Source organism: Mytilinidion resinicola, assembly GCF_010093595.1.
Source record: "Mytilinidion resinicola strain CBS 304.34 unplaced genomic scaffold BDZ99scaffold_5, whole genome shotgun sequence".
NCBI lineage: Eukaryota > Fungi > Ascomycota > Dothideomycetes > Mytilinidiales > Mytilinidiaceae > Mytilinidion > Mytilinidion resinicola.
This window is the reverse complement of record NW_022985441.1, coordinates 1,109,838-1,133,484: the sequence shown is the minus strand read 5'-3', so window position 1 is coordinate 1,133,484 and position 23,647 is coordinate 1,109,838. Positions and strand designations below refer to the sequence as shown.

Sequence of the window (23,647 nt, the reverse complement as noted above, 5' to 3'; positions counted from 1 at the left end):
CCTACCCCAAAGCCTGATCACTCACGAAATGACCCCCCCCCGCACATCTATACCCACTCGCCTGCTTAATCCACCGATACCCCATCACACAAACCCCCATGTGCCTCAACTTCTGCTGCACCACCTCCTCCCTCTTCCGCCGTTCCTCCGCCTCCCTCCGCTGCCTCTCCAACGCCGCCAACCTCTCCTCTCTCGCACGCCGCTCCAGTTCTCGCTTCAACCGCATAGCTTCGTGTGCGCGCTGCGCTTCTGCGTCGGCTGCGGCGGCGGCTGCCAGCGCGGCGAGCTCTGCTTCTGCGCGCTTGAGGTCGTCCGCGGCAGCTTTCTGCTGTGCTGCTGCTTCGGCTTGGAGGCGCTGCTCCTCGAGCGCAAGGGTGGCGGCGACGGCTTTGTCGTGGGAGAGCTGAGTCCAGATCGCGTCTGAGACGCCGGCGTCGCGGGTGTCGTCGGGTTGGGGTTCTTCTTGGGATTTGGCGCCTGGTTGCTGCTTTTGGGGCGCCGGTGGTGCCGGTGGTAGTGCAGTGTTATTGCTAGTCGCGGTATCAGTGTTTACAGGAATATCCGGTGGGTTCATGGATTGAGTGGGTAGTGGGGCATTTCGTACAGGATGGCGAGACGTTGATGTAGCCGTGCTTCGGTGGGAACGCTCTGATATCATGGATTGCACGGCGCCGAGAATGTTCTGCTCTGTGATGGGGACGTCCAGGCTTGGGGTCGTCGCGGTGGACATGATGGTACTGAAGACTGTTTTGGCGAGGGTTTGGACGTCCCGTGCGTTTCCCCAGGCTGGTAGCTTCGACAACACCTTGAAGGAGTCAAGCAAGCGTTGGTGAAGAGCATCTGAAGGCGGTTCCAATACGGTGGTGTTAAGCTTCTTCTTCTTGAGAACATCTCCGAAAAGCTGTAAGCACTGCCCAGGCGTTAGATGATGGAAGACGATCGCTTCCGGAAAACGGCTCGTCAGTCCTGGGTTGATGGACATCAGGCGGTTGATATCTGCGTCGTAGCCGGCTAGGATTGTGACTAGTTTCTGGGCAAATTTGGGTTTTGTGAGACTGTCAACAAGCTCGTCCATTGCTTCCGTGGCGAAATCTCCTTCGGCGAGGCGGTAAGCCTCATCAATGAACAATACTTTACCAAGGGCTTTCTCGAGTAGCTTTTGCGTTTTTGGTCCTGTGTGTCCGACGTATTGCCCAACTAGCTCGGTTGCAGAGCACTCTACCACTTCCGCAGTGGATAGGAAACCCATGTCGTAGTACACCTTGCCCATTCGGCGAGCGGTTGACGTCTTTCCGGTTCCTATACGCTGTTAGCAAGATTCATGAGATCATAGAAGAGACTGACCTGGAGGTCCTCGGAATAAGAAGTTGAAAGGTATCTGTTCTCGAGGATCCATATCAAGGGCCTTCATATTGGCTGCTGTTGTCTGGTAACCCTCTAACTGCTGCACGATAGCGTCGCATCCGATGGTTCCTTCGAACAATTTACGGCAATTGGTCGTGGCACGCTGGCCACGATTGAAGTCTTCGTCGAAATCCAGAGCTTCCAGCTTATCGAAATGTTTCGAGGTTCCTGCTAAGATATGCTTTTGATGGAATGCCTTAGCTTTGTCGAGAAGTATATCAACTTCGCCTGCGTTGCCAAAATGTGGACGATTCCGAGCTCGGCGTAGAATGTCCATGGCCACTCTCTTGGCTTGATCCGTTGCTTCGAAGCCTTGCGTATGAAGTTTCGACTCAAATATCTTCTCCAGTTCCACGTCTGAAAAATCTTCGAAGACGAAGGCTGAGTCCAGAGGAAATCGTCGAGTTAGACCAGGGTTGACTTTCTGGAACATTTCTTCCATCTGGTCTTTGTAGCCGAGCAACAAGACGCATCGGTCTTCGCCAGCCGTGCTCTGAACTTCAGCCACAATGGTGTCAATGACGGCCGTTTTGAAGCTATCCGCTGACCTGTTATTGTCGGATCCTCCAGAGAGCATGTATGCTTCGTCGATGACCAGCACCTTGCCAACGGTTGAAGCGAGAATTCCTTTTGTGTTACTCTCGGATTGGCCTATCACATTGCCAATAAAATCTGCAGGGTTCTTGACCACTACTTCCCCGTTCGATAGAAGACCGATATCCGCAAGTATTTGGCCATAGAGCTTTGCGACTGTGGTTTTACCTGTGCCTGGAGAACCAAGGAAAACTTTGTTAAGAGAGTACTCCACGATCTCCTTTTCTTCCAGCTCTCGACGGTAATTGAACTGGATAGTGTTGACAAACACCCGTACTGATTCTTTGACCGCCTTGAGGCCAGTAAGGTTCTGCAATGCTGACCAGGAGGCATTGGACTGGAGTGCATCCGAAGGATGTGGGCCTAGCATATCTTCCTTGGTCAATAAGTTATCATCTGGACGCTTGCCAGCTCTCCTCTCTCGCTTCAACCTCGTTGCTTGTCGGTCCGCAATCTGAGCCAACTTGTTATGCACAGCGCGGGCATTTCCAAAACCTTCGCGCCCACGTCCACGTCCGAGGCGGCGTGCAACAATTCGAAAGTACAAGCCATCCATACCCAGCTCTACTTTCATTTTTCTGTTGTACTTAGTCTCAATGGCATGGCGTAAGATGAGCAGAAGCTCGGAGTCCTCGTAGTCCTGGAACTGAAACTGCTGAGGTATACGACTTGGAATACCTGGATTGTGGGCAAAGAATGCTTCCATCTGTTTATTGTAGCCGGCCAAAACGAAGACCACCTTGCCGGTCAAGTTCTCAATCTCTGCGAGAAGATAATCAAGAACCGCCTTTCCGCCGGGGCTGTTGCCAGAGACGAGCTGGTATGCTTCGTCGATGAAGAACGCACCACCACCACTATTCAATATGCTTTCGAGATGTTTCTTGCACCCAGAAACGCCATCGTTGGCGAGTGCGGATCCAGAGGTTTCAAAAAAGAAGTCGCTAGGTAGGGCCCCAACAGAGGCAAGAAACTTCGCATAAAGACGCGCGACCGTGGTTTTCCCTTCACAAAGTAAGCTCATTTCGTAGGCCTAATACTGATAGGCCATACCTGTTCCTGGATTGCCGAGTAGAGCAGCACCGAAGCGTTCGGTCTTGAGTGGCACGCCTTGTCGTGTTGTCACGTCAACTTTTGCTTTAATTGAAAGGAACTGTTGTTTCACGTCTTCGAGGCCAATCATGCCCGTCAAAGCGTCCAAAGCGTCATTCCTTGCTCCTTCAAATTTTTTCTGATATTCCCAGTCCACTGTCGAAGGAGGCGGCTGCCATACATCTTTAGCAAGAGGCGACGAGGTTTTTGCAGCGCCGTTCGTATTCTGGGCAGCGATCGGGGTCCCGGTCGCCGTGCCCGAAGGCTGTGAAGGCTGTGAAGGAGGCTCGGCGTTTGTCTTCTGGTCGGTTTTGTCGTGCTTGCTACCGCTTATGACTGAACTGGGATCTGTTCTTACACTCGTGCGAGTCTGCCGATTCGCTGCAGTCATGTTCAATAAATCCTGCTTGTGCTGTAGGATGACTTTTTGTCTCTCCTGATCATCCGATTGGTCTTTTGCTATTCTGCGTTGATGCTCAATCTCTTCCTGAATATCTGCCAATTCTTTCGCATAGGCCTTCTGCTTGTTCTCGCGCTCTACATCAAGTTTGTGGTCCCTTCGTCGTTTCTTTTCTTGCGCTCGTGCTATCTCGTCGCACTTCCGGCAAGTTGCCGTCTTTTGCTTGTAACAGGGTAAGGATGTGTTATGGTTCTGCGAGCATGTGTACTTGACGATGGCTTTGCAATCAACCTTGGAATGATCCTGAAGCTGGTGGCAGCGTTGAGGACAGTCATGTACACTGCAATTGAGTTTAGTCCCACTGAGAAAGCATGGTTAGCGTAAGGTTATGCTTGTGCTTGAGAAACATACCATGGCTCGCTGCAGCCTCCATCAGGGCACTCGGCGTCGAAGTCTTCTTTACTCCGGAGCAAAGCCTTTCGGTCTGGGTGCCTCTCGCACTTGACCGGAAACCCATCGAACACATGACCGCCGTGCTTCAAATGATTTAAAAGCGGTTCCCAGACATCTTTCCCTTTTCGACTCCTCATGAACGTGTTTGAATTGCCGATCATGATGAGGGCGTTGCGTGCTCTAGACAGAAGGACATTTACTCTTTGCGGAGAAGACATGAAACCTATCTCGCCACTTGCGTTACTTCTAGTCAATGTCGAAATGACTATGTCACTTTCCTCTCCCTGATAGTTATCTGGAACAGGTTAGTCAGGACACGAAGGTAATGGCATAAATGTGGAATTTTGAAGACAACAGTCCTCACCTATTGTGGAAATCTTGATCGTCCTTTTTGATACTCCAGCGCTAGCAGGCGGAAGAAGCCCAGCCCGAACGAGGTCATATGAGTCAAGATCATTTAGAATGGGGTCGTTTTCCTCCCCGAGCTTCGTACGCAAAAGCTGCAGCTGGCCAAGATAGGGCGTGAGCACTACGATATCTCCGGTGCCGTATCCCTGCTGCCCAAGGTAGCGAACGCATCTCAGGACCATATCGACCTCGTAAATATTCTCCTTGCTCACTTGAGAACCTTCGTCTCTTCTCTCTGCGATTCTTCCCGCATTGAGCTCCGGATAGTCGTGCGTAATGAACATCACGCGGTCCTGGAATCCCTTAAGAGGCGGTCGATTTTGGGTTTTTGGAGCATCTTCAAGCTCAGGATATGTCATTTGCCTCACAAGAGACGATATTTCTGGACACATTCGGTGCTGTAGACTTAGAGTCTCGTGATTCGCACCAGAAAGAACAAGTCGTTCGAATAAGGATTGGTTGAGGTTGTAGTCATCTCCCTTTTCAACGGTCAGCGCGTAGTTGTTGACCTTGGGTCGCAGCTGCTTGTGATCGCCGATGAGAATAAGCTGCTTCGAATTTGGTGTCATTGCAGTCAACACGTGACTCTCAAGGATCTCACCAGCTTCCTCTACGATGATGATTCCTGGCGAGGCATTTCCGATCTCTTTGGTGTATTTCGCCGCAGCGGTCGTTGTGCATCCGATCACACGCTTACTCTTGATAATCGCGGCATTCTTTTCTTCGAAGAGTTGGTTTACTTGGCCCATGCATCGGTCGTATTTTGTCATGAGGGTTTGAATCTCCGCGGCGAGATCTTTCAGCAGTTCCATCCTCCACCTTGACATGCAGGCATCCCTTGAAGGCTTGTCCATCTTCCAAACCTCTGGAAACTCGTTGAAGATTTGATGGAAGGAAAGTCCTGGACCTTTACCAGCTCTCCATTGGTCCAATAAATAAGTACCGTCGATGGTCTTGTTTTTCTTACCAACGTGTGTCATTCCATCTTGCGAAGAAGGTACCGTGAATGCATCGAAGAATCGCGAGTCATCATCGGAAAATTCGAGGTGTTCAAGCAACTCACTGAGGCCAACCTTGAAGTCATTGTATTGTTTGAACTTCTTAGCGAGAAGTATTTCATAAGACTCAGCTTCAAGCTTCAGTGCATTAATGATGTCCCATGAGACTGGTGTACGACGGTATGAGCCTCTTTGTTTGGAGATCTCTGACAAAAGCATCGGCATCGTTCTGGGCGTTGATTTGCTCCCAAGGCGTAACATTGAATCCCTGGAGATTCCAATATCCAGAAGATCTTCGAGGAACTGATCAAGTGCATGATTCGTATAAGTTATCACCAAGATGATTTCCTTTGTATGATCAAGCAAGATCTTCGCTAATAATGCGCCTATGAAGGATTTTCCGGTTCCTGCAAATGTTAAATCATTTCGTCACTACCTGGGAATAGAGACATGGAAGAGCGTACCGGGAGGCCCTTGGATAAGACAGACTCTTCTTGTCAGACCCGAAATCAAAGACTTGGCTTGAGATGCGTCAAGTTTGATGTCTTTTGGTGTACCTATGACTTTGCGCATATCTTGTTGGCTGTTTTGCCTGATCAATTCTACAATGCGTTTCGGTTGAACTTCAGACTCTGGCAATGATTCATTGATGTCCATTTGCAACAACTCCTCTTGCATCGGAATCTGGGTCTTGGTTTGAAGACATTTCAGCACTGGCTCATAGGCGAACACAGCTGTATCGACTAGGACGAAGTCCAGGAGATGACCTGATTTGGCCACAAGAAGGGCTTTTGTGAAAGCTGCTTCGCTCGAGAGTCGCAATACGATAGAGGGTGGCTTTTGGGCCAGTAGATTTTCGTCTCTCTCGAGAGTCGCAAAAGCAACAAGTTCCTTACCTACCATCAGACTTCCGAAAGATTGATGCTTCAGGAACTTGTACTCATTGCGAACATACTTGAGCCGATCCGTTGGACTTTCGATTTTCGAAAGTTGTGGGATGTCCTCGATGCAGCGCAAGACCATCGAGCAAGGCTTCCGTCTCTGGGCTGTTCCACAATCAAGAGATGTGAGATACAAACCTCTCACGATGGCGCTTCTTCGTTTGCCATTCTTTCGGCCTTGTGCGATTTGCAAATCGGTACGAAGTTCGCCGAGCATGTCTTCTCGGAGAAGACGAAATTGATTGTCCAAATGCATGGCACCACGGCTGTCGGCCTCTGCAGATTTGATAGCATCGGCTTGTCGATAGAAAGGCTTTTCAGTCGAGAATAACTCGTCCGGGGTGGGGAGGATGGCTACTTGACGGAAGTCGACGAAGTCATTATCGTGTCGGCCACCGGGTCCCGCAGCGCCACCATAGGGTGCGTTCGACGCCGTGGTCTGAAGGACATGCTTCAGCTTCTGACCGTACTTGCGGACCTCGATTGATGGTGAGTCAAGTAGAGACTTGTTTTTTGTCACGTCCTCTGCGATATCTCGAACATCTAGAAGGCCGTCTGTCCTTGCTGAGAGGAGCTCCAACAGGAGCCATGCAAAGGCTTCTGTGGCATTCTCGGTCAAAACCCTCTCTTTGTGGGCCTTTACGAGGGCGTTCCAGAAGGTTGGCGGATCAGCAATAACCTCGAGAATGCGAAGGAGGAATTGTCCACTGCAGAGTTGTCGAAGAGCGGGTTCGGAGAAATAAAGGAGGAGGTCGGTGGCTGGACCGATGAGGAATGGTCGCGAAACATCGAACCTCAACGACTCCTTCAAGACTCGCAGCCCATGATCCGCCGCAATGAGCTTCTCGACACAATTTAAGCGATCCTTCTGATCACCGAGAGCCTCAAAGAATCTTTGTCCGTCTGAAGCTGTCTGTATCGCCCGCTTTCCGTGGATTGCTTGCAGGAAATACTTCAAAAGCTTCGCCGACCGCCCTGAGACGTCGGTAGGCACGGCAGAGGCCATCCTAAAGTCATCAGTAACCCATCCAAAATAGCATTCAACTAATCTAGCGGATGATGACTGACCAGATTGGAAGATCACGAGTTGTATTTGTGTGCGAAAGCTTCGAAAAATGAGGTGCAATTGGGACAGTATTGTGTGGGACGGAAGAGGATGACTCTCAAGTACTGGCAGTGCGTTTTGTTATCAGTAGAGTCTCGGCCTCAGCTCTTTTAAACGATTGGAACTCTTGCCTGCATTGCAGCGGCGTCGCTGCTGCCTCCAGCTTCCTGCATCTTCCAGGTTTGTACAGCTCCGTGCCACATGAAAGGACGAATCATGTCGTTTCAAGCTCAGCCTTGCACCAGGTGGTCTGGGAAGTTTAAAGCTTGCTACTTCCCCGCCATTCTTTCCTTGATTACTTGTTCTGCTGTGCCAGCGAGGCTTTTCAGCGAGCTCCCATCTTTCAATCATGTCTCATCGTCTTGCCGCCGGCCGCAGCAGCTGGATGGACCCTACGCCGCACACTGCCTCAGCCACGCCCTCTACCGAAATAACGACACCCCGCTGGAATGGACAGCCTGGGACCAAACGATACCCCGCTCCGTCTTGGAGGGGTCGATCCGGACCGACACCTGATATCGAAACTCGTCCACTCGGGCCGGTGCTGATGGCTCTCACCCAGGCAGACCTTGAACTGCAAGAGCTTACCACCCTGCCTCCGACCATAATAGATGCCAAATATGTAGCATCATATAGCTGGCTGAACAAGAAAAGCCCAACAATCGTAGTGCCTGGTGAGTGCTTTGCTGCAAGCACTGCCCCCCTCTCCTACATGGCTATGTCGTAGCTAAACTTCAACTCAGGAGCACCCCCAGCCTGGACGCCCTTGGACAGCCCTCGGAAGCTCCGCGAAGACTCGGGCAAATTCTTTAGAGATCCAAATGCTGCGAGGTTCGCGACTTACCCGACAGAGCCAGCCATCCAGGCCCTATTTAAAGAGCATCCCGAGTTTCAGACTACGGATATCGACATCTTCGGCTGCGGCAGCACTTTCGGGAACCTGTTGAGATTTGCATCTGGCGTAGACAAGCCATTCCGATTCAGCGTCGAGGTGATTGGTAACACTGTCTTCTTCATTCGTAAAGAGAACTCGCCAACTGAGCTCATCCCGAATGTGAGAGGATATGGCCACACCTTCCCCGAAAACTACACGACCTGGGCCTCGGATGTTAAGGGATCAGAGTCCCACCAGCGACTCATCAAGTACAGCTTTGGTGGTTTCGACTGCGTGGTGCGCTTCGAGTGCGATGGGTACTTACCCGATCATCCTGACGTCGCAACACGGAAAGCTGCAGCACCTGTAACATTAGACCCCGCATCTCTTGTTGACTCCTTCACAACTGCCTCCATTAGTCCGACCCGTTCAGAGACTGCAGCAGAGCTCAAAGTCGAGACTGCAGGCTTCCGCATGCCTCAGACCGCGATTTTCGATATTAAAACGCGGTCCAACAGACACAGACCAGAAATCGACATGACCGATGTCTACCCTCGTCTTTGGGTCACACAAACCCCCAACTTCATCGTGGGTTACCACCACGGGGACGGTATCTTCCGTGACATCCGCCAGAAAGACATCCGGCGCGATCTTGCGGGTTGGGAGGAGGAGAATGCAAACGCACTCACCCGCCTTGCAGCTCTTATGCACAAGATCGTCGATTTTGCTAGGACTTCATCCCATGCGAAGTTCGAAGTCTACCGACCGGTTGCTGACCGTCTTGAGATCCGAGAACAGCCAGATGAAGGAAGAGATGCTCTCCCCTCGGGCCTCAAGGCTAAGTGGGCGCAAGGACCGAAGGCCTTGGGTCGAAAGTCTGTTAATGTAGCTAATCCGTGGGAGGATGGCGAGAAGTGTGCTATCAGCAAGTCATCGAGCGACAAGCTCGCAAATGCACAGCCCACTTCTGAGAAGATGACTGAAGCAACTTGGGGAAACGCAGATGAGCATGAAGTTGATTATACAGCATGTTCCGAGAGCTGTGGATACTGTGGTCACTGTACGTATTGATCAACGAGGAGGGCGGGATTGGCAATTACACAGCCTTGAACGCCTCCAGAAGGTGCAGATGGACGAATCGACTCAGGTTGCCACTACTAGCGTGTCAGTGGCGTTACATCCTTCCATATCCGTAACAAGGGGGAACAGGGGAGTACCCCCCCCTTTCATAGGCTATATATACGGGCCTTATGCCTCTTCAAATCAACACAGAACTGCTTCTTCACAACCTGAGAAATCGAGGAATGATGCGAAAAGGTAAAGAAACTGCTTTTCTCAATGATTCACTAGAAGGCTTGGACAATTTGTATGGATAGCTAATTTGGTCTGACTGAGGACGTCAATCTACATGCCCCCTAATTCCATGACCTGTTTTGCAAGCTATGCCGGTTCCATCTCTAAACTAACCCTAAATCGCACGGACTGGCGCCCTTCTATGCCTCGCACCGGTGCCAATTTAAACTCAACAGGACGAAGAGAGATTGGATGACGCCGAAAATGGGCGTTTTTGGATCCTGAAATCTCCGGATCTAGTAGCCGATGGCACATCGAAGAGATAACTCCAAGGCGACCTTTGACCTCCATCTTGTCAAGAACGACAATCAGGCCGATGGTTGGTCGCGACAAGCGCCATCTTCACGCTGCCGTCCTGATCTACGGCCCAGATATAGCTATGAAATGCTCTCCAACTTATCACGAGAGGAAGGATCGAAAAGGACTATTTTCCAATAGGACTGTCTGAATTTCTTGGAGTCCAGTCTGGCCTCGAAAGGGGCCTGAGCCGTGGTCAGCGAAACTCGGTATTTCTTGATCGTATATTGCAGTCTACATTCGCACACTATGCAGCATCGCTCTTGAAGCTTGCACAGCTTTTTATGTTTTGCGATATGCGTTATAGCTAATCGCGCGCATGATTGCGTCTTGATTACTCCAACCCTTTTCAATTTTTTCTCCAAGCAAGTTTGTTTGTCCTTGATAAGCACGTTTGCCACACCAGTGATTCCAGAAAATTTGTAGCCCTTCCTTCAGCATGTACCATCTGACCCAATGTGCGTGTAGGAATACATCCCCTGATAGCACACCTTCGTAATAGGACATCTTAAAAGGAGGCTCTACCCAGTCCGGAAATTCCCCGAAGACGATACTGAGAAGCCACAAAACAGCCAAGAAAGCTCGTATCTTCCTCTTTGGCAACTTTTCCGTAAAAGAGGCTCGTTGCCTCGCGATCTCTTCTTCTCGACGCAAAAGTCTTCTTCATTAGGAAAATGGGAGCTTCCATTGGCGATTTCCACACATAGTTTGTATTTCCCCCATCGCGCAACACAATCGGCAGATCTATACTTTGGCAGATCTGATAGAGGAATCTGTTCTACCCTTTGGCAAAATCAGAGAAAGTCGCCAGTATCTGCAAGCCTGAAATCAGGTCGCTGAGGAGCGGCTCCATCTGGTCTGTGGGACAGTTGCCTAAGGAGTGATCATTCAAGTATAGCCAAATCCTTCGAGCCTGATAGGGAACTCCGTGTATTCGCTCGAGTAAGATTTCCGCAATTCGCTCACATATTAGCTGATCTTTTAGCCACTCGAGATCATAGCTGCCAGGCCAATGTTGTAGCATGTCAGGATCTCCCGGAAAATTAGACGCTACCACACTTCGTGAAAGCGAAGTCATGAAGCGGTCGATTAGGGTGTGAAAGTGCTTTGCGACAAGACGTAGGTTGAGGAGAGTATTGATGTCTGCAAGAAAGAAGATATCGAGAAGGACATCGTCGCAGAGTCTCGGTAGAGCCATGCGACGAGAAGAGAGAGCAAAGAACGATCTTTGAAATGTCCGGAGACAGCCTCTGCTATAACCATTCATCACAGGTAGTAAGAAGGAAGGCAAAGTAAGGTCACCTAGAAGTCTCCAATCAACCCATACCTTTCTAGACGGTAATGTATTCTTGGAAGCATGAACCTTGGGACGGTCTGGAGTCTGGAGTCCTGCTGAAAAGGTTGGTCTCCATTGGAACACTTAGTAGTATAACCAATCATGAATTAAACGAAGAACACAAGGAGCCAATTAACCGACAATGTCTACAAGTCTCATACATCCAGAAGGCCTTGTGGCCCTCAACGCTATAAATTATGAGGACACATGCGCAGGAAAAATGGCGCTGATTCGTCTCCATACTTCTCTCTTTAATAACCGTGTTATACTATCGGCCTCGGCGATATGCTCTACTATCATCATAATTCGGCTACATAGTTCCCAAATGAACATTGCTCCCATACCTACTCGCATCATACCCACCACTATCGTTCCCTCCTTCCCCCCTCATCCCCTCATACGCCGGCAGCCCAAACTCCTGACTCGTCGCCTTCTTAGCCCGCCGCCCATTTCGAATTCGAGCCCAGATAAGCAACCCCACAGTGACGACAAGCACTATCGCGACCACGGCACCGTACCAAATATTGTCCTTTGCATTATCGGAGAAGTTGAAGCCTGTGAAGCCGTTAGTGATACCGATGAGCAGGATCACGGGGCCGGCAAAGCGATGGATGCGGCCGAGAGGCGTAGGGCGCTGCGTGCGCTTGTAGGCGCGGTGGTGGAGGTAGCCGAGAGCGAATTGGACGACACAGGCGAGGACGACAACCAGGCCGATGAGTTGGTGGGCGGCGTTGAAGGATTTGGACTGGGTGGTTTAGTGGAGGCTACCCAGGAAAGAAAAGGGTGGGGTGAAAAGGGAAGGGATGCTTACGTGGTTATATGTCAAGCTGAGTTTGATGCCTAGTCCCACTCCGAGAATGGCTATGATAGTTGCTAGGCCTTGCATCCAGGCGTGCCACATGACTTTCTCCAAGACACGTAGGAGGAGTACGCCGCCCGGGTACAGGAGCACGAACGCGCCGCACATAGCCACAGCGTGGACGGGGATGATGTAATCCATATCCCCAGTCGTCACATCTTCAGCCTTTCCCGAATTTGAGTTCGTCCACGCTGCGGCACCTTTGGGAGGCGTCACTCCATCGCCGTCGTGCACGGTGGCCTTGGTCAAGTCCATTTGGAAGGTGCCGTACTCGGTATGCCGCCGGATGCCAGCATCCAAGTCGTTCGAGTGGAGCGTATGGCTCGTAGGACCAAGACCAAAAATGAAGGACTGCTGGGTGGAGTCGAAGTTGAGTTTTGAGTCGCCGTTCTTGCCGGATTGTGCGGCGGTGAAGTTCGTGCAGTGGCCGTTCACGAGAAGAGTCTTGTTTACGACACCGTTCTCAAACCCGTCAGTAACGAGGCTGCATTTGATTTTGGAGCTATACTCCGGTTCGACGTGGTCACCCGAGGTGCGAGGGGAAAGCGTAGCCCCTAGAAGTGGTGAGTGAGGAGAACATGTAGTGGAAGATTGAGGTTAGAGTCGTCAAGATCAGTGAGCCTAAATTTACCTTTACCATCCGAGCTGGCATAGCCAAACCACATTGTAGAACCGTCCATCTGTTTGCCAGTACCAAAAGCAATGTATGAGTACTTGGAGGGTGCAGCCATATGAAACCAGATGTCGCCATTTGACTTAACTGCTGTTATGGCGAAAGTGATGTTTCCGCCATCAACCCCATAGACAAATGCAGAGGCAGCACTCTCCTCTCTTACTACAATCGAGTTTGAGCGTGGAGTAAGGGCCGCCGTGGTAAATGTAAGAAGAGCTGGGGAAGCGTCAGCACACAGCTCTTCATTTATTAAAGAGAATATAAAACCCATACTAGACACGAAGTAGGTTAGAGCGACGACGGCAGTCGATCTTCTAGCCGAGAGCATCGTGGGGAAGCTCGAAAAGAGCATACAACAGACAAAGGTGAAGAAGTCAAGGCTGAACGAGCCTACTTTTGAAAAAGAGGTGCAGTCTCGTCGCTTTAAAGTCTAGAAGCGGTGGCGCACGTTCCGGCCGTTAAGAGGCGCCGATGTTTTTCGTGGTGGTGTTCTTCAGCTGGCTGACATTTGCGTGCATGTTGATTGGCTGCGCTGACCTCATGAGCTGCTACCACGTCGCCTTTTCTAGACTTACGCACGCTTTAGCTGAGGTGCAGATAGAGGGGTCTGGAGCTGACGCGTTAAAGGACGGCCATATTGCCTTTGTTGGCCGTTCTGTTCTCGGACCATTGCACGTCGGTTTCGCTTGGCTGCGATGCAAGTTTTGATCTCATGAATTGCGAACATTGCAATTCACGAAACAATGTGAGCTCATGCACGAGACGGAGCCATTAACGTCATGAGAGGGAAGAGTCAAGATCTTGCGATCCAGCGATCCAAAGAGTCCAGACGGCCGCCGGGGGAGCAGCAGGGAATAGCAGCAAGGTTACTTCTACGGACATCATACCATGATGTCGTCAGCTCCCTTTGGAAGCTAATTGAGGCTATTATCATCGTAGGATGACGGCACGGGAAGAGTACCGTCTCGGGAAAGCGTACGTTAAGGAAGCAAGAAATGAGAGTGTGAGGCGAAGAGATCCGGATTGATAAGACAACGTAGCTGAAGCCAGGATGCGGAACTGCAAAGTAGATCCTTCAATGTAGTGCCAGAATCCAGATGTAATGTGAAGATCTTTACAACGAGAATCAGCAACCTCTCAAATGCCTATATTTGTGTTTACGCAGTCATAGTGGCACCGGTTATTCCCCTTTCCGTGGCTATGCTATTCACAGGCATCCCTCAGTCAACGCCAGGTACTCTAGATATTTTACAGTACCATATACAAGTATACAAAGAATGGTTCATGTCGCCTTCGGCTTCTTCGTTCCGTACTTCGATCTTGAGGTGATCCGGTTGCCTACTCCGCCCTAAAAACTATCAGATGATTGGGTACATGTCAAAGCGAATTAAACTCACCAAATCCAAAGCTCCTCTAACCAACCTATATTTCACACCTGGACAATCCTGTGCTCTTCCTCCTCGAACAAGAACCACTGAATGCTGCTGCACATTATGGCCTGCCTCCGTATTAGCCTTAACTCTTTGCATCCAAGAATCGCTCCAAAGTCATTGTACATCTCCTTTCTCAGAAAGGCACTTGACATACCTTCGCCAGGAATATACGCCGTAACGACCTGCCCAGTGCTCAACCTGACCCTCGCAAATTTCCTCTCTCCCGAGTTGGGCTTCTTAGGTTTTGTCGTGCCAACCTTTAGACACACACCCTTCATCTCCGGTCGATTAGCCAAGGCCGGGGACCTCAGCTTCCGAGCTGTTTGTGACTGTCTTGCGCCTCGAAGGACTTGGTTGAAGGTTGCTGGGCGCGGTGCTGATGCGGAGAAGGAGCGGATGGGGAGAACGAGGGAGGTCGGCGATACTACTCGAGCAATTGGATTGTGGATGGCGCATGAGGCTGTTCGCCGAGGGAATGAGAATGCGGACGGCCGCACTAGGCGGCGGAGGAGTTGTAAAAGCATCGTCGTTGTGGTGTAAATGACAGACCGCGAAGTCGCGATGTTCAGGTAGCGCGAGATCGAACCTAGGAAGATTTAGCTTGGCATTGTGGCGTTCGCCAGCCACCCCATGATATTTTCTTTCTCCCAGACAGCTCTTTCAGTTAGATCTTCTATTTGAAGAACAACTATAATCGCAGATGAACGTACTACAAAGACAAAGAAAAAGCAAAAGCCTTCGCCTTATTTAATGTGAGGATGTGTTAAAAAACTGCAAAAGGCAAAAAAGTCCCACCGAGGACACTAAGATGATAACTGCCGATGAACTGCAATCTCATACTCTACCCTGGCGACATGTTAGATTTATAAGAGGCGAAAGCGATACGAAGGATTACTTACACTGACCTACACGCCCTTTTGAATTGTGTTTAGCTAAATAAAATGTATAGATAGTCTAAGTTGTCTACCCCCATCCGAGATTCACCTACTAACGAGAATTGGTGAGGGTTTTGCGTGCAGATTTGGTCGCGCTTAGAGAAATTGGGGCTTTCAAAACTTCGATTACGATGTAAATGGGCGAAGCTAACACCTGCTAGCTGGGCTACTCCTTACGGTGGTGTCGATCGCGCAAGAGTGCAGCTGGTGCTGGGATATATCCGTGTACTCATCGTCCATAGCAGACATCTTTCCTCGGGCGCACCCACAAGGCTAGGTAAGCGCGCTCCTCGCCGCTGTCACGATCATTCCCCGCGTTGAGAGGTCGTTTTGACTGCGACTCCTTGTAACCGCCAGGTATGTCTGCCGAGCAAACCCCAGTTTCAGCTTTCGCAGCTGTTTGAACTCGGTGCCTTGCCGCCTCACAGACCAATGGAAGCCAGCGTTCCCAGTGACTTATACCGCGAATATGGATAAGGGCGACGAAACTTTGCACACTGTTGACCCAGGGTTCTTTATTTGCGTCACACTACAGCGGGCTTGCAGAAGCACCCCTCAGGATGTTCCGGAGGCACAGCTTACGTGTTCCAGAATAGCATCAACCAACATCAGGATTTAGCGCTACGGCACAGGTTGGGGCACAGGTGGGTGTGTCGCAGTTGGGTCGTTTGGTATTTGAGACGTGTCGTGTCCTGTTTGTTCTCGGGTTCTCTCTATGTTGAAAGTTTCTCAGCTGTTCCTTTCAATCATCATATTAGTCTACGTCACGTATCTTCTATTTTTACCTCACTCCTTATGCGAACGTCATTGCTAGAATCTCCAAATCCAGTTCGAAGAAGCAGAAGCACCGTAGAAATGGAGTACCAGCACCACCAACCTGAGCGTTCAGCGTCTCCTGTATCACCAATAGTCCCATCACACTCGGAACGCGATATACCTCAACTCCAAACCGAACAAGACACGTTCAGATCAGGGAACCACGAACCAATCCCTCAACTAGAACCACCCGCACAAACCAGCTTCAGACCAGCCGCGTACTCTGCAATCCCCAGCACCCCGCCCCCAGCCTATCTCCCAGGCCCACCCGCCTACACTCCCAGCACGACCTCCTCGTCCCCCGACCCCGAAAAAGCCACCACTGCCACACCACCCTCAGCCTCCCGTAAACGCACCCTCTTCGGCATCGCCGCCTTCCTCCTCCTCCTCACCATCTGCATCATCGTCGGCGTCACCGTCGGCCGCGCCACCAAATCGCACAAACACCACGTCAACACCTCCGCTACCTCTACCCTAAACATGCCCTCCCCCAGCACCCCTAGTACCTCTCCGTCCTCAAAACCCGTCACCTCCGGCACCGTCGGCATCGCCGCAAACGACTGCACGACGCACTCCCGCGCGTACACCGTCGACGCGCGCAACACCACCGCAACATTCACGTCCAACTGCGCCGCCGACATCCCCGCCGACGTCGTCGTGGAGGTTGGGACTCGGCCTGTGAAAGACCTCCGCGTGACGACGGCGTATACGTTCGAGGAGTGTATGAGCGCGTGCGCGGAGAGGAACGCGGGGGCGCAGGACGGCGGCGGGATTCTGTGTGTGGCTGTGAGCTACAATGCGAATCTGACCGAGGCGTTTGGCGGAGGGGGAGAGGGGAATTGCTTTTTGAAGGATAGTTTGCCGAAGACTATGAGCCCGACCGGGGGTTTGAGGGCGAGTGCGAGATTAGAGATGGGTGGGGTGGCGGAGCAAGGGGAGCCGGGGGTTGATGTTGATGGGTAGGGAGTGGTGACTCGAGTAGGCCATGGTGTAGTGCGCGTTGGGGGACAGGTTTGGGATTTGTTTTTGTTTTTGTGTCGATGATATCCGTGTACTTCTAGCAGTGAAATATGAGTTGGGCTCAGTGAGAATACGGAAAACAGTTATGCAACCTATTTGGCGCTTGAGTTGCTGAAAATATCACAACGTATCAGGTTCAGGATGCCCTAGATGATGTGATCTGCTACACCAGTAGCTTGATATTTTGAATGCCGGCATTAACGCCTCACACTTCCTGAACTCCGTGACTCCAACTCTATGATAAGGTATCCCGATAAGAAAACTATGGAATACTTACTACAGATCGCAAACTAACTACCATGTTGACTTGCACATACATAACGGGCATTCAACCCATCGTGTTCCTCTTGTGCGCCTCATCAACCGCCCGCTGCCAACTCGTTCTATAAATAAACGTGCCCTCAATTGCCGCCACAATACCCAATGCAATTGCAGGACCCTATTCCCGGTTAGCTTCTTCTCAACACAGCTTCGGTATGGTTTACTTACAGCCCAAAGCCCATACAAGCCCCACCCAAGCCCGAAACCCGTCCCAAACGATATCGGCATGGCGATGCAGTAGTACGCGAAGATACTCACGTAGCCGCCCACCTCTTGTCTACCCAATCCACGCAAGATACCGTTGCACGTCGTCGCCAGCGCGTCGAAGAGCTGGAACGCCGCACACAGGGGCAAAAGCGACGCAACAACTTCTACAACGTCTGGATCGTTGGTGAAGAGGACAGCAATGTACTTGCGCAGTGTGCTGAGGAGGGTAACATTAAAGATTCCGATAAGAACAGCTCCACAGAGCGCAACACGGCTATGTGTCTTAGCAGCGTCGGAGAGCGTGGCACCGATGAGATTCGCAATGCGTGTAGAAGCCGCAATGCTCATCGGGAACGGGATCTGGAACGTGATAGCTGTGACCGTACTCAGCACGCTTTGTGCTGCGAGCGCGGTCGTCCCGATCCAGCTGGCGCTCAGGGTGAGGATCTCGAAGGCGAGGAATTCTGCGAGTACCATGACGAGGCCTGGCAGTGCGAGCTTGATCATCGGGCCCCAGTTGCGCAGGGCGCGCTTCTCGAAGCCGCCCCAGCACTCCATGCCGTCGATGAAGCGAACGTAGAGGAACAGGCAGAGGGGAAGGAGGTTCTCGGTCACAGCGACTGCGATTGGGGCGCCGATGAAGCCCCAGTCGAAGACCCAGACGAAGAGGTAGTTCATTAGGGCGTTGAGCGGTGCGCATATCAGCAGCACGTACAGATTTGCAGTGAAGAGGCCTTGGGCCTGGAGGAAGCGTTTGCCGCTCTCGAAAGCTGCGTATCCAGGGGCCCCAGCGAGAAGGATCTTTAGGTAGATTCCGGCGAGCCTTGCAGTTTCCTTCTCTGGGACAATGGCGGAGAGGATAGCGGTTCCACTTAGCCAGATAACGCCAATGGGAATTGTAATTACCCAGAGAAAATAGATCATGCGTTGAAGCTGCAACCCTACAAGTTTCTTGTGGCCCGAGCCGTATGCCTGTGCGCAGAGAGTGTCGAGTGAGGTAGCAAGGCCCTGATAGACGGCATAGCCGGTTATATTTGCTGTCATACTTGCTAGACTCACAGCTCCAAGTTCCACCTTGCCAATGTGGCCCACAGTGAAAATACTCGCCACGGTGAGCGAATACTGCAAGAGGAATGTGACTATCAAAGGAGCAGAATATCTGGCAAGCGTTTTCGACTCTCGTTGCCAGGTCGTTTGAATTTTGCCAGCTGCGACTGCTTCTACCCACTTTTTGTTGATGTTCTCTGGAGTGTCTTCTCCTCCATAGGGCTTAGTAGGGTCCGCTCCCAATAGTGCTGAATGCTCTGATGGCTCATCATCTCTTTCGATGGCTGATTCTTCATCTGCTGCACTTCGCACCTTTCTCAGCCCTGCGATCGACAGTCGCTTGCCCAAACGCGCAGGCAGGCCACTCTCGCTTTCTCGCCGCGGATGCTTTGGTGGAAGAAGTAGGTTGTCTCGTAGCAAACTCCTCTCTTCCTCCCGGATTTGTTGTCGCTCTCGTTTCGTCAGGTAGCTGTGCTCCGGGACTGATTGTGAAGCGATGACAGCAGACCGAAACCCAGGATTCACATAGCTTGGTCTCCGGTAGGCGTCTCTCATGGAATACTCTGAAGGATGCACTGTGGATGATCCCGAAGAACTTTCGTCATCGTCGTCAGAGCTAGGATAGGCGTCATCGCCACCCTCTTCGAGATCCCGCTGAATGGCAGCTTCGGCGATGGGCGATCCGACGCTGAAGGATTCCAATTGCGACCTGAAGCTGTTCCCAATGCCGCTCGAAGATTCAGCCGTCGGTCGAGCGTGAATTGGTTCTGAGGGTGCCATTATCGCAGGGTTTGTTGCCGGGATTGGCAACGGGGTGGCTGCGATAACGGCCGACGTTTGGCGTCTTTGTGGTGTGGGAAGAGAAGGCTCCAGGTAGAAGAAGGGAAGAAGACAAGTGAGTCAGGCCCACGGGCCCGGAGGAGACTTATAGCGGGCTGCAGCCATAACTTCCAAGGCTTCAAGGGCGGGGCGAACGCAAAGCTCGAATACTCACCCGCGTCGGCCTGCCTGATTGGGCCAGCTTCTTCACCTCCGAGAGATAAGCACCTTTTTGTGGACAATCGCATAGCAGGAAACCTCGTAAAACTCTGATGTTCGTTTTAGAACAATTCAGCATCTTCACCCCAGAGAAGAGGAGATCCACACTGATGATGACCTCAACCTACAACCTTAAAACTCTCGCTGAACCAGATATCTATCCTCACTTTCTCCTCCGCAACCAATAACATGACGTGTAACATCAAGATTGCTGCCCATTACTCCCATTCCTCCCATTACCCACCAGAACCTCCCAAAGTTATCCAGCCCGAACTCGCCATCAGACCCTTCTATATCGTACGCCCATTGACAAGACTGGTTATAAGAGGGCACCCTACGTGCTCGTTCATCAACCCTACCAGGTACACATTTCGGCCGCATGTTCTACCAGGACTCACGCGGTGGACAAAAGCCGTAGAACCCCACAGCTCTTCCGAGGTATCTACAATGTCTACGATATCGTCGCTTCACGGGAATAGGAGAAGAATGACTTCTTTTGCAAGGAATCGTATTAATGTATCGTGCACTCGAACGTACTCGTGTCTCCTGCAGAGACGGGTGTGTAAAGGAACAGAAGAAGTACAGAGTCCGGCTCGCAGGCTGCTATAATGAGCGGCCTAATCCATCCACACACAGCGCGAGGGCAAAACACCCCCAAACGACAACGCCAAGGGTCCCCAATACGGCCTCAGAAGCATGCCGGGTAACCTAGTCAACTCCAAATCCGGTCCCCAATGCGTGACCCCTTAACGCCTCAATCCAAAAGCGCCACACACCCAGCCGCAAAAAACGCCATCTATTACCACATCCATCTCACTCCTTTTTCCTCAATCAACCGACTCCTTCAACGGAATCATCGGACTCCTCAGCCTAGTCGGACTCCCCGGCCGACTCCTATGGCTCGACCCCACCCCCGCCAACCTCTCCCTACTATCCGTCCGCGAAATCAACCCGCCCCTCCCAATCGCATTGCTAAACACGCCCGGTGGCCCCAACCCCAGCCCGGCGCCCTGCGTGATCGGATTATCGAAATAGCTCAGCGGCGTAGGGTCGAACCCGGCCTTGATCTGCGGCGTCGCCCACCCGGACGTCCTGCCGACGCGGCTGCCCTCGCTGGAGTCGGAGTGCTCGTTGTCCGAATCCACGTCGCCGAGCTCGAACTCCTCGGCGCCCTCGCCGCCTTCGAGCACGCGCTCGTAGGAGGGGGAGCCGGCGAGGCCGAAGAGCTTGCCGCCGAAGCCGCGGCGGCGCTTGAGGGAGCTGGAGTGGCGGGTAAAGGGGTGGAGAGCGCGGTGGAGGAAGGATTTGCGACGGTCGCGGCCGCAGAGCAGGAAGAGAACGACGCAGACGATTAGGATGAAGATTACGAGGCCCGGGATGCGGCGGGGAGAGTCTTTGAAGAGATTGTCGTGCCAGTCATCGTCTTCGTCGTGAGGGTCCGCTTTTACGTATTTTCCGCCTGCGTATTGGAAGTCGGAGGGGATGCCGGGGACGTTGCTGCCGAAGCCGACTGCTAGCTCTTTTGGTGACGCTGGAACTTCGCTGGATGCGTAGAGGACCATTTTACCCAGTGTCCAGCTTACTTCGACATCGCCGATTTTATTGACAGCTTGGAAAGGGTCGAGATAGCCCTTCTCTTTTGCATGGTCGAGGACTTCCTTGGTGCCATTGTGTCCGCCCTTAATGGGTTCTATCCCAACTCGTGGCACACCGATGCCTTCATGAAGAACATTGATTAACCAGGATGCCTTGAAACAAACTTCAAGGGCAGTCGTTTCATCGACCTTTTTGCCCCACGTGTGATCTTTAATCCCTTTCTGTATTTTATCCCAATCTTGACTGCAGAACTCTAGTACCCGTTCCTGGTAAGTGTGGAAATCGTAAGCCTTGTCTTTGTGTGACATCTCGAATATTTCGTGCGTGGTATGCCAGTATTCTGATACTCCCACAAAATGGTTCACATCGAAGTCTATAGCGGGAACGTGGATACCATTGATCAGGCAGGGTTCGTCTGGACATGGCTTGTCTTTCTCCAGAAGTGGCAGCGTCGAGCTCATACAGCCTGGGAAGTCTCCTGTTCCAAGAAGATGTGGAGCCTTCCCTAGGTCCTCGTCGGACCCTAGTTCTATGGGATGGCCTGTAGTAGTAACATTGAGGCCGGAGGGAAGGCAAGGATCAGGTAGCTCAATAGCTTTGGGACTCGCTTCGAGCAGGCTATCGACGTATCGTTTCCGAGCTTGGTTGACCCCAAATCCTAGCCAGGTGGTGACGAACACTTTGTATTCGGATGATTTGCCATCCAGCGTTCTCATCCGTAGGAGGGTCAGATCGTTTGCGTGCTTCTCGGCTTCTGTGCTGTTTGGAGCAAATGCAATCTGTGCCGATGCACCTCCCATGTCCAGGAATCCATATGTGTGATGACCGTTTCCATGGTCGTGCTCTCCAGGCTTGTCGAATCCTCCGAGAAGGTAATTGGCAGCAATCCACCCATACAGCCCTTCAGTCTCCCCAGGAATGACCTTGATGTGCAGATCGCAGTCCGGTAGCAGGAACTCGGTTGTCTTCCGCGCGTACGTGCAGACCTGTTCCAGCAAAGCTTTCTGTTTCAGCGGTGGTAGTATCCTCATGCCAGCAGTAGCCAGCAGAAATATGGGTGTATTTGCGACCTCATCGGAGGGTATGACATCGAGGGCATGTTGAAGTAGGTCGGCAAGATACTCCGGACCGACCTCGTTGGGGTTGTCGCCAAAAGTCGAGATCCCTATACGATAACCGCTATCAGCAAACCGCGCCGCGCAACAAAACAGACAGCACTGGGCTCACCAGGATGTTTCTTCAGCGTCCATTTCTTCTTCGTGTGAAGAGCAGGAAGGCGTTCTAGGTCGGTTTCGTTCGCGGAATCGCGGGCGTAGTCGCTGTGAAGCCATCGATAGATATGGACACGGGTCCCCTTTCACCAGTCAGTTAAGCGGCGCGCGTTGAGGCGTATTTCCGGCGCATACCGACGACCCAGCATCCAGAATAACACCATATCTCCCTGTGAAAGCGTCAAAGTCAGCGAGGGCTGTGAGCAGATGTCGCGATAAGGAGCTGAGGGGGCTGCGTACACTTTCCCATCGGAGAAGGGCCCGTCGAGCGCTATCGAGGGGCGTAGGTCATGTAGCAGCGAGTGAATGGGTATTAGAATAGGACGCAGAGGGCAGAGGAAGCAGGCATGAAACAGATTGATTAACGAGTGACGTGAGGAAGCGGTGCAGCGGCGGGTCCACGGTTGAGAAGAAAGATAGCCTCGAGATGGGGCCGCGCCGGGGTGCTTCGCAACGGCCCTTGGCCCTCGCGCTATTCTGACGCCAAATTTATCAGCCTTGCCACTCTAAATGCAGCTCAATGTCTCCTCACCCCGCCACCACCTGCTGCAATACGGGAGCTGGTTGCGGCTGCTCTCCAGCCTCGCCGGAGGTCATTCTTCTCTCCGGATCGAGCTCCACGCCTCCTTCAAATGCATCCTGCAGCACTCACGACGACACAAAGGACCTTCCACGCTCGCATGCAACCGAGAAGATCATTCCCAGGGTCCAGGAGAGTGGCTTCCAATGATATCATCTCCATGCAGCCAAATCTCTGTGTCGTCCTGTGCCAAGCTCCCCGTGCATACAAGGGGGTAACCTGAGCGGGCTGCTCGCCCTCCCTGTCAGTTTTAGGGGCATTATAGTAATATCCTAGGAAAATAGTGCGGGTACGACTATAATGCCCCCAAAACTGACAGGGAGGGCGAGCAGCCCGCTCAGGTTACCCCCTTGTAGTCCTTTCACCAACTAGGTAGTCCAGTACAAGGGGGTAATATGAGCGGGCCAGCAGCGCTCCCTGCTAGCGCTGGGGCTGCTTTAGCCGTATAAAGCATAGCTGTTCGTATTACATATATGTAGAATCAACCAGAATAGCTAGATTATTATATAAAACAACAAGAGATCCTTGTATCTTGTATCCTAAAAATGCCGAATCTTGTACGCCGGAACCGTGGCCACCATCCCCCTCCTCTGCTTTGT

The 23,647-nt window shown here is 51.8% G+C and overlaps 7 protein-coding genes across 7 annotated transcripts; 2 read left to right on the top strand and 5 right to left on the bottom strand.

Moving 5' to 3' along the window:
• Window position 1: 1 nt before the first annotated feature.
• Window positions 2-7,293, bottom strand: BDZ99DRAFT_556517 (P-loop containing nucleoside triphosphate hydrolase protein; the record flags this gene model as incomplete). The annotated part of the gene is made up of 6 exons (XM_033727182.1): window positions 2-1,299; window positions 1,345-3,000; window positions 3,049-3,848; window positions 3,899-4,235; window positions 4,305-5,753; window positions 5,811-7,293. The coding sequence occupies 6 exons, from the start codon at window positions 7,291-7,293 to the stop codon at window positions 2-4; spliced, it is 7,023 nt and encodes a 2,340-aa protein (XP_033580149.1).
• Window positions 7,294-7,777: 484 nt separating this feature from the next.
• BDZ99DRAFT_438146 (uncharacterized protein) lies at window positions 7,778-9,681 on the top strand (the record flags this gene model as incomplete). Its single annotated transcript, XM_033717608.1, has 2 exons — window positions 7,778-8,066; window positions 8,136-9,681. 2 exons carry the CDS (start codon window positions 7,778-7,780, stop codon window positions 9,335-9,337), a joined length of 1,491 nt encoding a protein of 496 aa, XP_033580148.1. The 3' UTR covers window positions 9,338-9,681.
• A 1,671-nt stretch (window positions 9,682-11,352) lies between these two features.
• BDZ99DRAFT_460476 (CBD9-like protein) lies at window positions 11,353-13,164 on the bottom strand. The gene is made up of 4 exons (XM_033719392.1): window positions 13,058-13,164; window positions 12,743-13,000; window positions 12,064-12,665; window positions 11,353-11,997 (listed from the first exon to the last, which is right to left on the bottom strand). The coding sequence occupies exons 1-4, from the start codon at window positions 13,110-13,112 to the stop codon at window positions 11,563-11,565; spliced, it is 1,350 nt and encodes a 449-aa protein (XP_033580147.1). The 5' UTR covers window positions 13,113-13,164; the 3' UTR covers window positions 11,353-11,562.
• Window positions 13,165-13,600: 436 nt separating this feature from the next.
• On the bottom strand, window positions 13,601-14,779 carry BDZ99DRAFT_507250 (ribosomal protein S12). The gene is made up of 3 exons (XM_033724230.1): window positions 14,372-14,779; window positions 14,182-14,282; window positions 13,601-14,132 (listed from the first exon to the last, which is right to left on the bottom strand). The coding sequence occupies exons 1-3, from the start codon at window positions 14,739-14,741 to the stop codon at window positions 14,067-14,069; spliced, it is 537 nt and encodes a 178-aa protein (XP_033580146.1). The 5' UTR covers window positions 14,742-14,779; the 3' UTR covers window positions 13,601-14,066.
• A 1,228-nt stretch (window positions 14,780-16,007) lies between these two features.
• Window positions 16,008-16,931, top strand: BDZ99DRAFT_517465 (uncharacterized protein; the record flags this gene model as incomplete). Its single annotated transcript, XM_033725181.1, has 1 exon — window positions 16,008-16,931. One exon carries the CDS (start codon window positions 16,008-16,010, stop codon window positions 16,929-16,931), a length of 924 nt encoding a protein of 307 aa, XP_033580145.1.
• Window positions 16,932-17,316: 385 nt separating this feature from the next.
• Window positions 17,317-19,343, bottom strand: BDZ99DRAFT_381753 (MATE efflux family protein; the record flags this gene model as incomplete). The annotated part of the gene is made up of 2 exons (XM_033715253.1): window positions 17,317-17,427; window positions 17,478-19,343. The coding sequence occupies 2 exons, from the start codon at window positions 19,341-19,343 to the stop codon at window positions 17,317-17,319; spliced, it is 1,977 nt and encodes a 658-aa protein (XP_033580144.1).
• Window positions 19,344-20,232: 889 nt separating this feature from the next.
• BDZ99DRAFT_411723 (uncharacterized protein) lies at window positions 20,233-22,828 on the bottom strand. Its single transcript, XM_033716629.1, has 4 exons — window positions 22,709-22,828; window positions 22,604-22,638; window positions 22,425-22,551; window positions 20,233-22,362 (listed from the first exon to the last, which is right to left on the bottom strand). The coding sequence occupies exons 1-4, from the start codon at window positions 22,716-22,718 to the stop codon at window positions 20,429-20,431; spliced, it is 2,106 nt and encodes a 701-aa protein (XP_033580143.1). The 5' UTR covers window positions 22,719-22,828; the 3' UTR covers window positions 20,233-20,428.
• Between the last annotated feature and the right edge of the window lie 819 nt (window positions 22,829-23,647).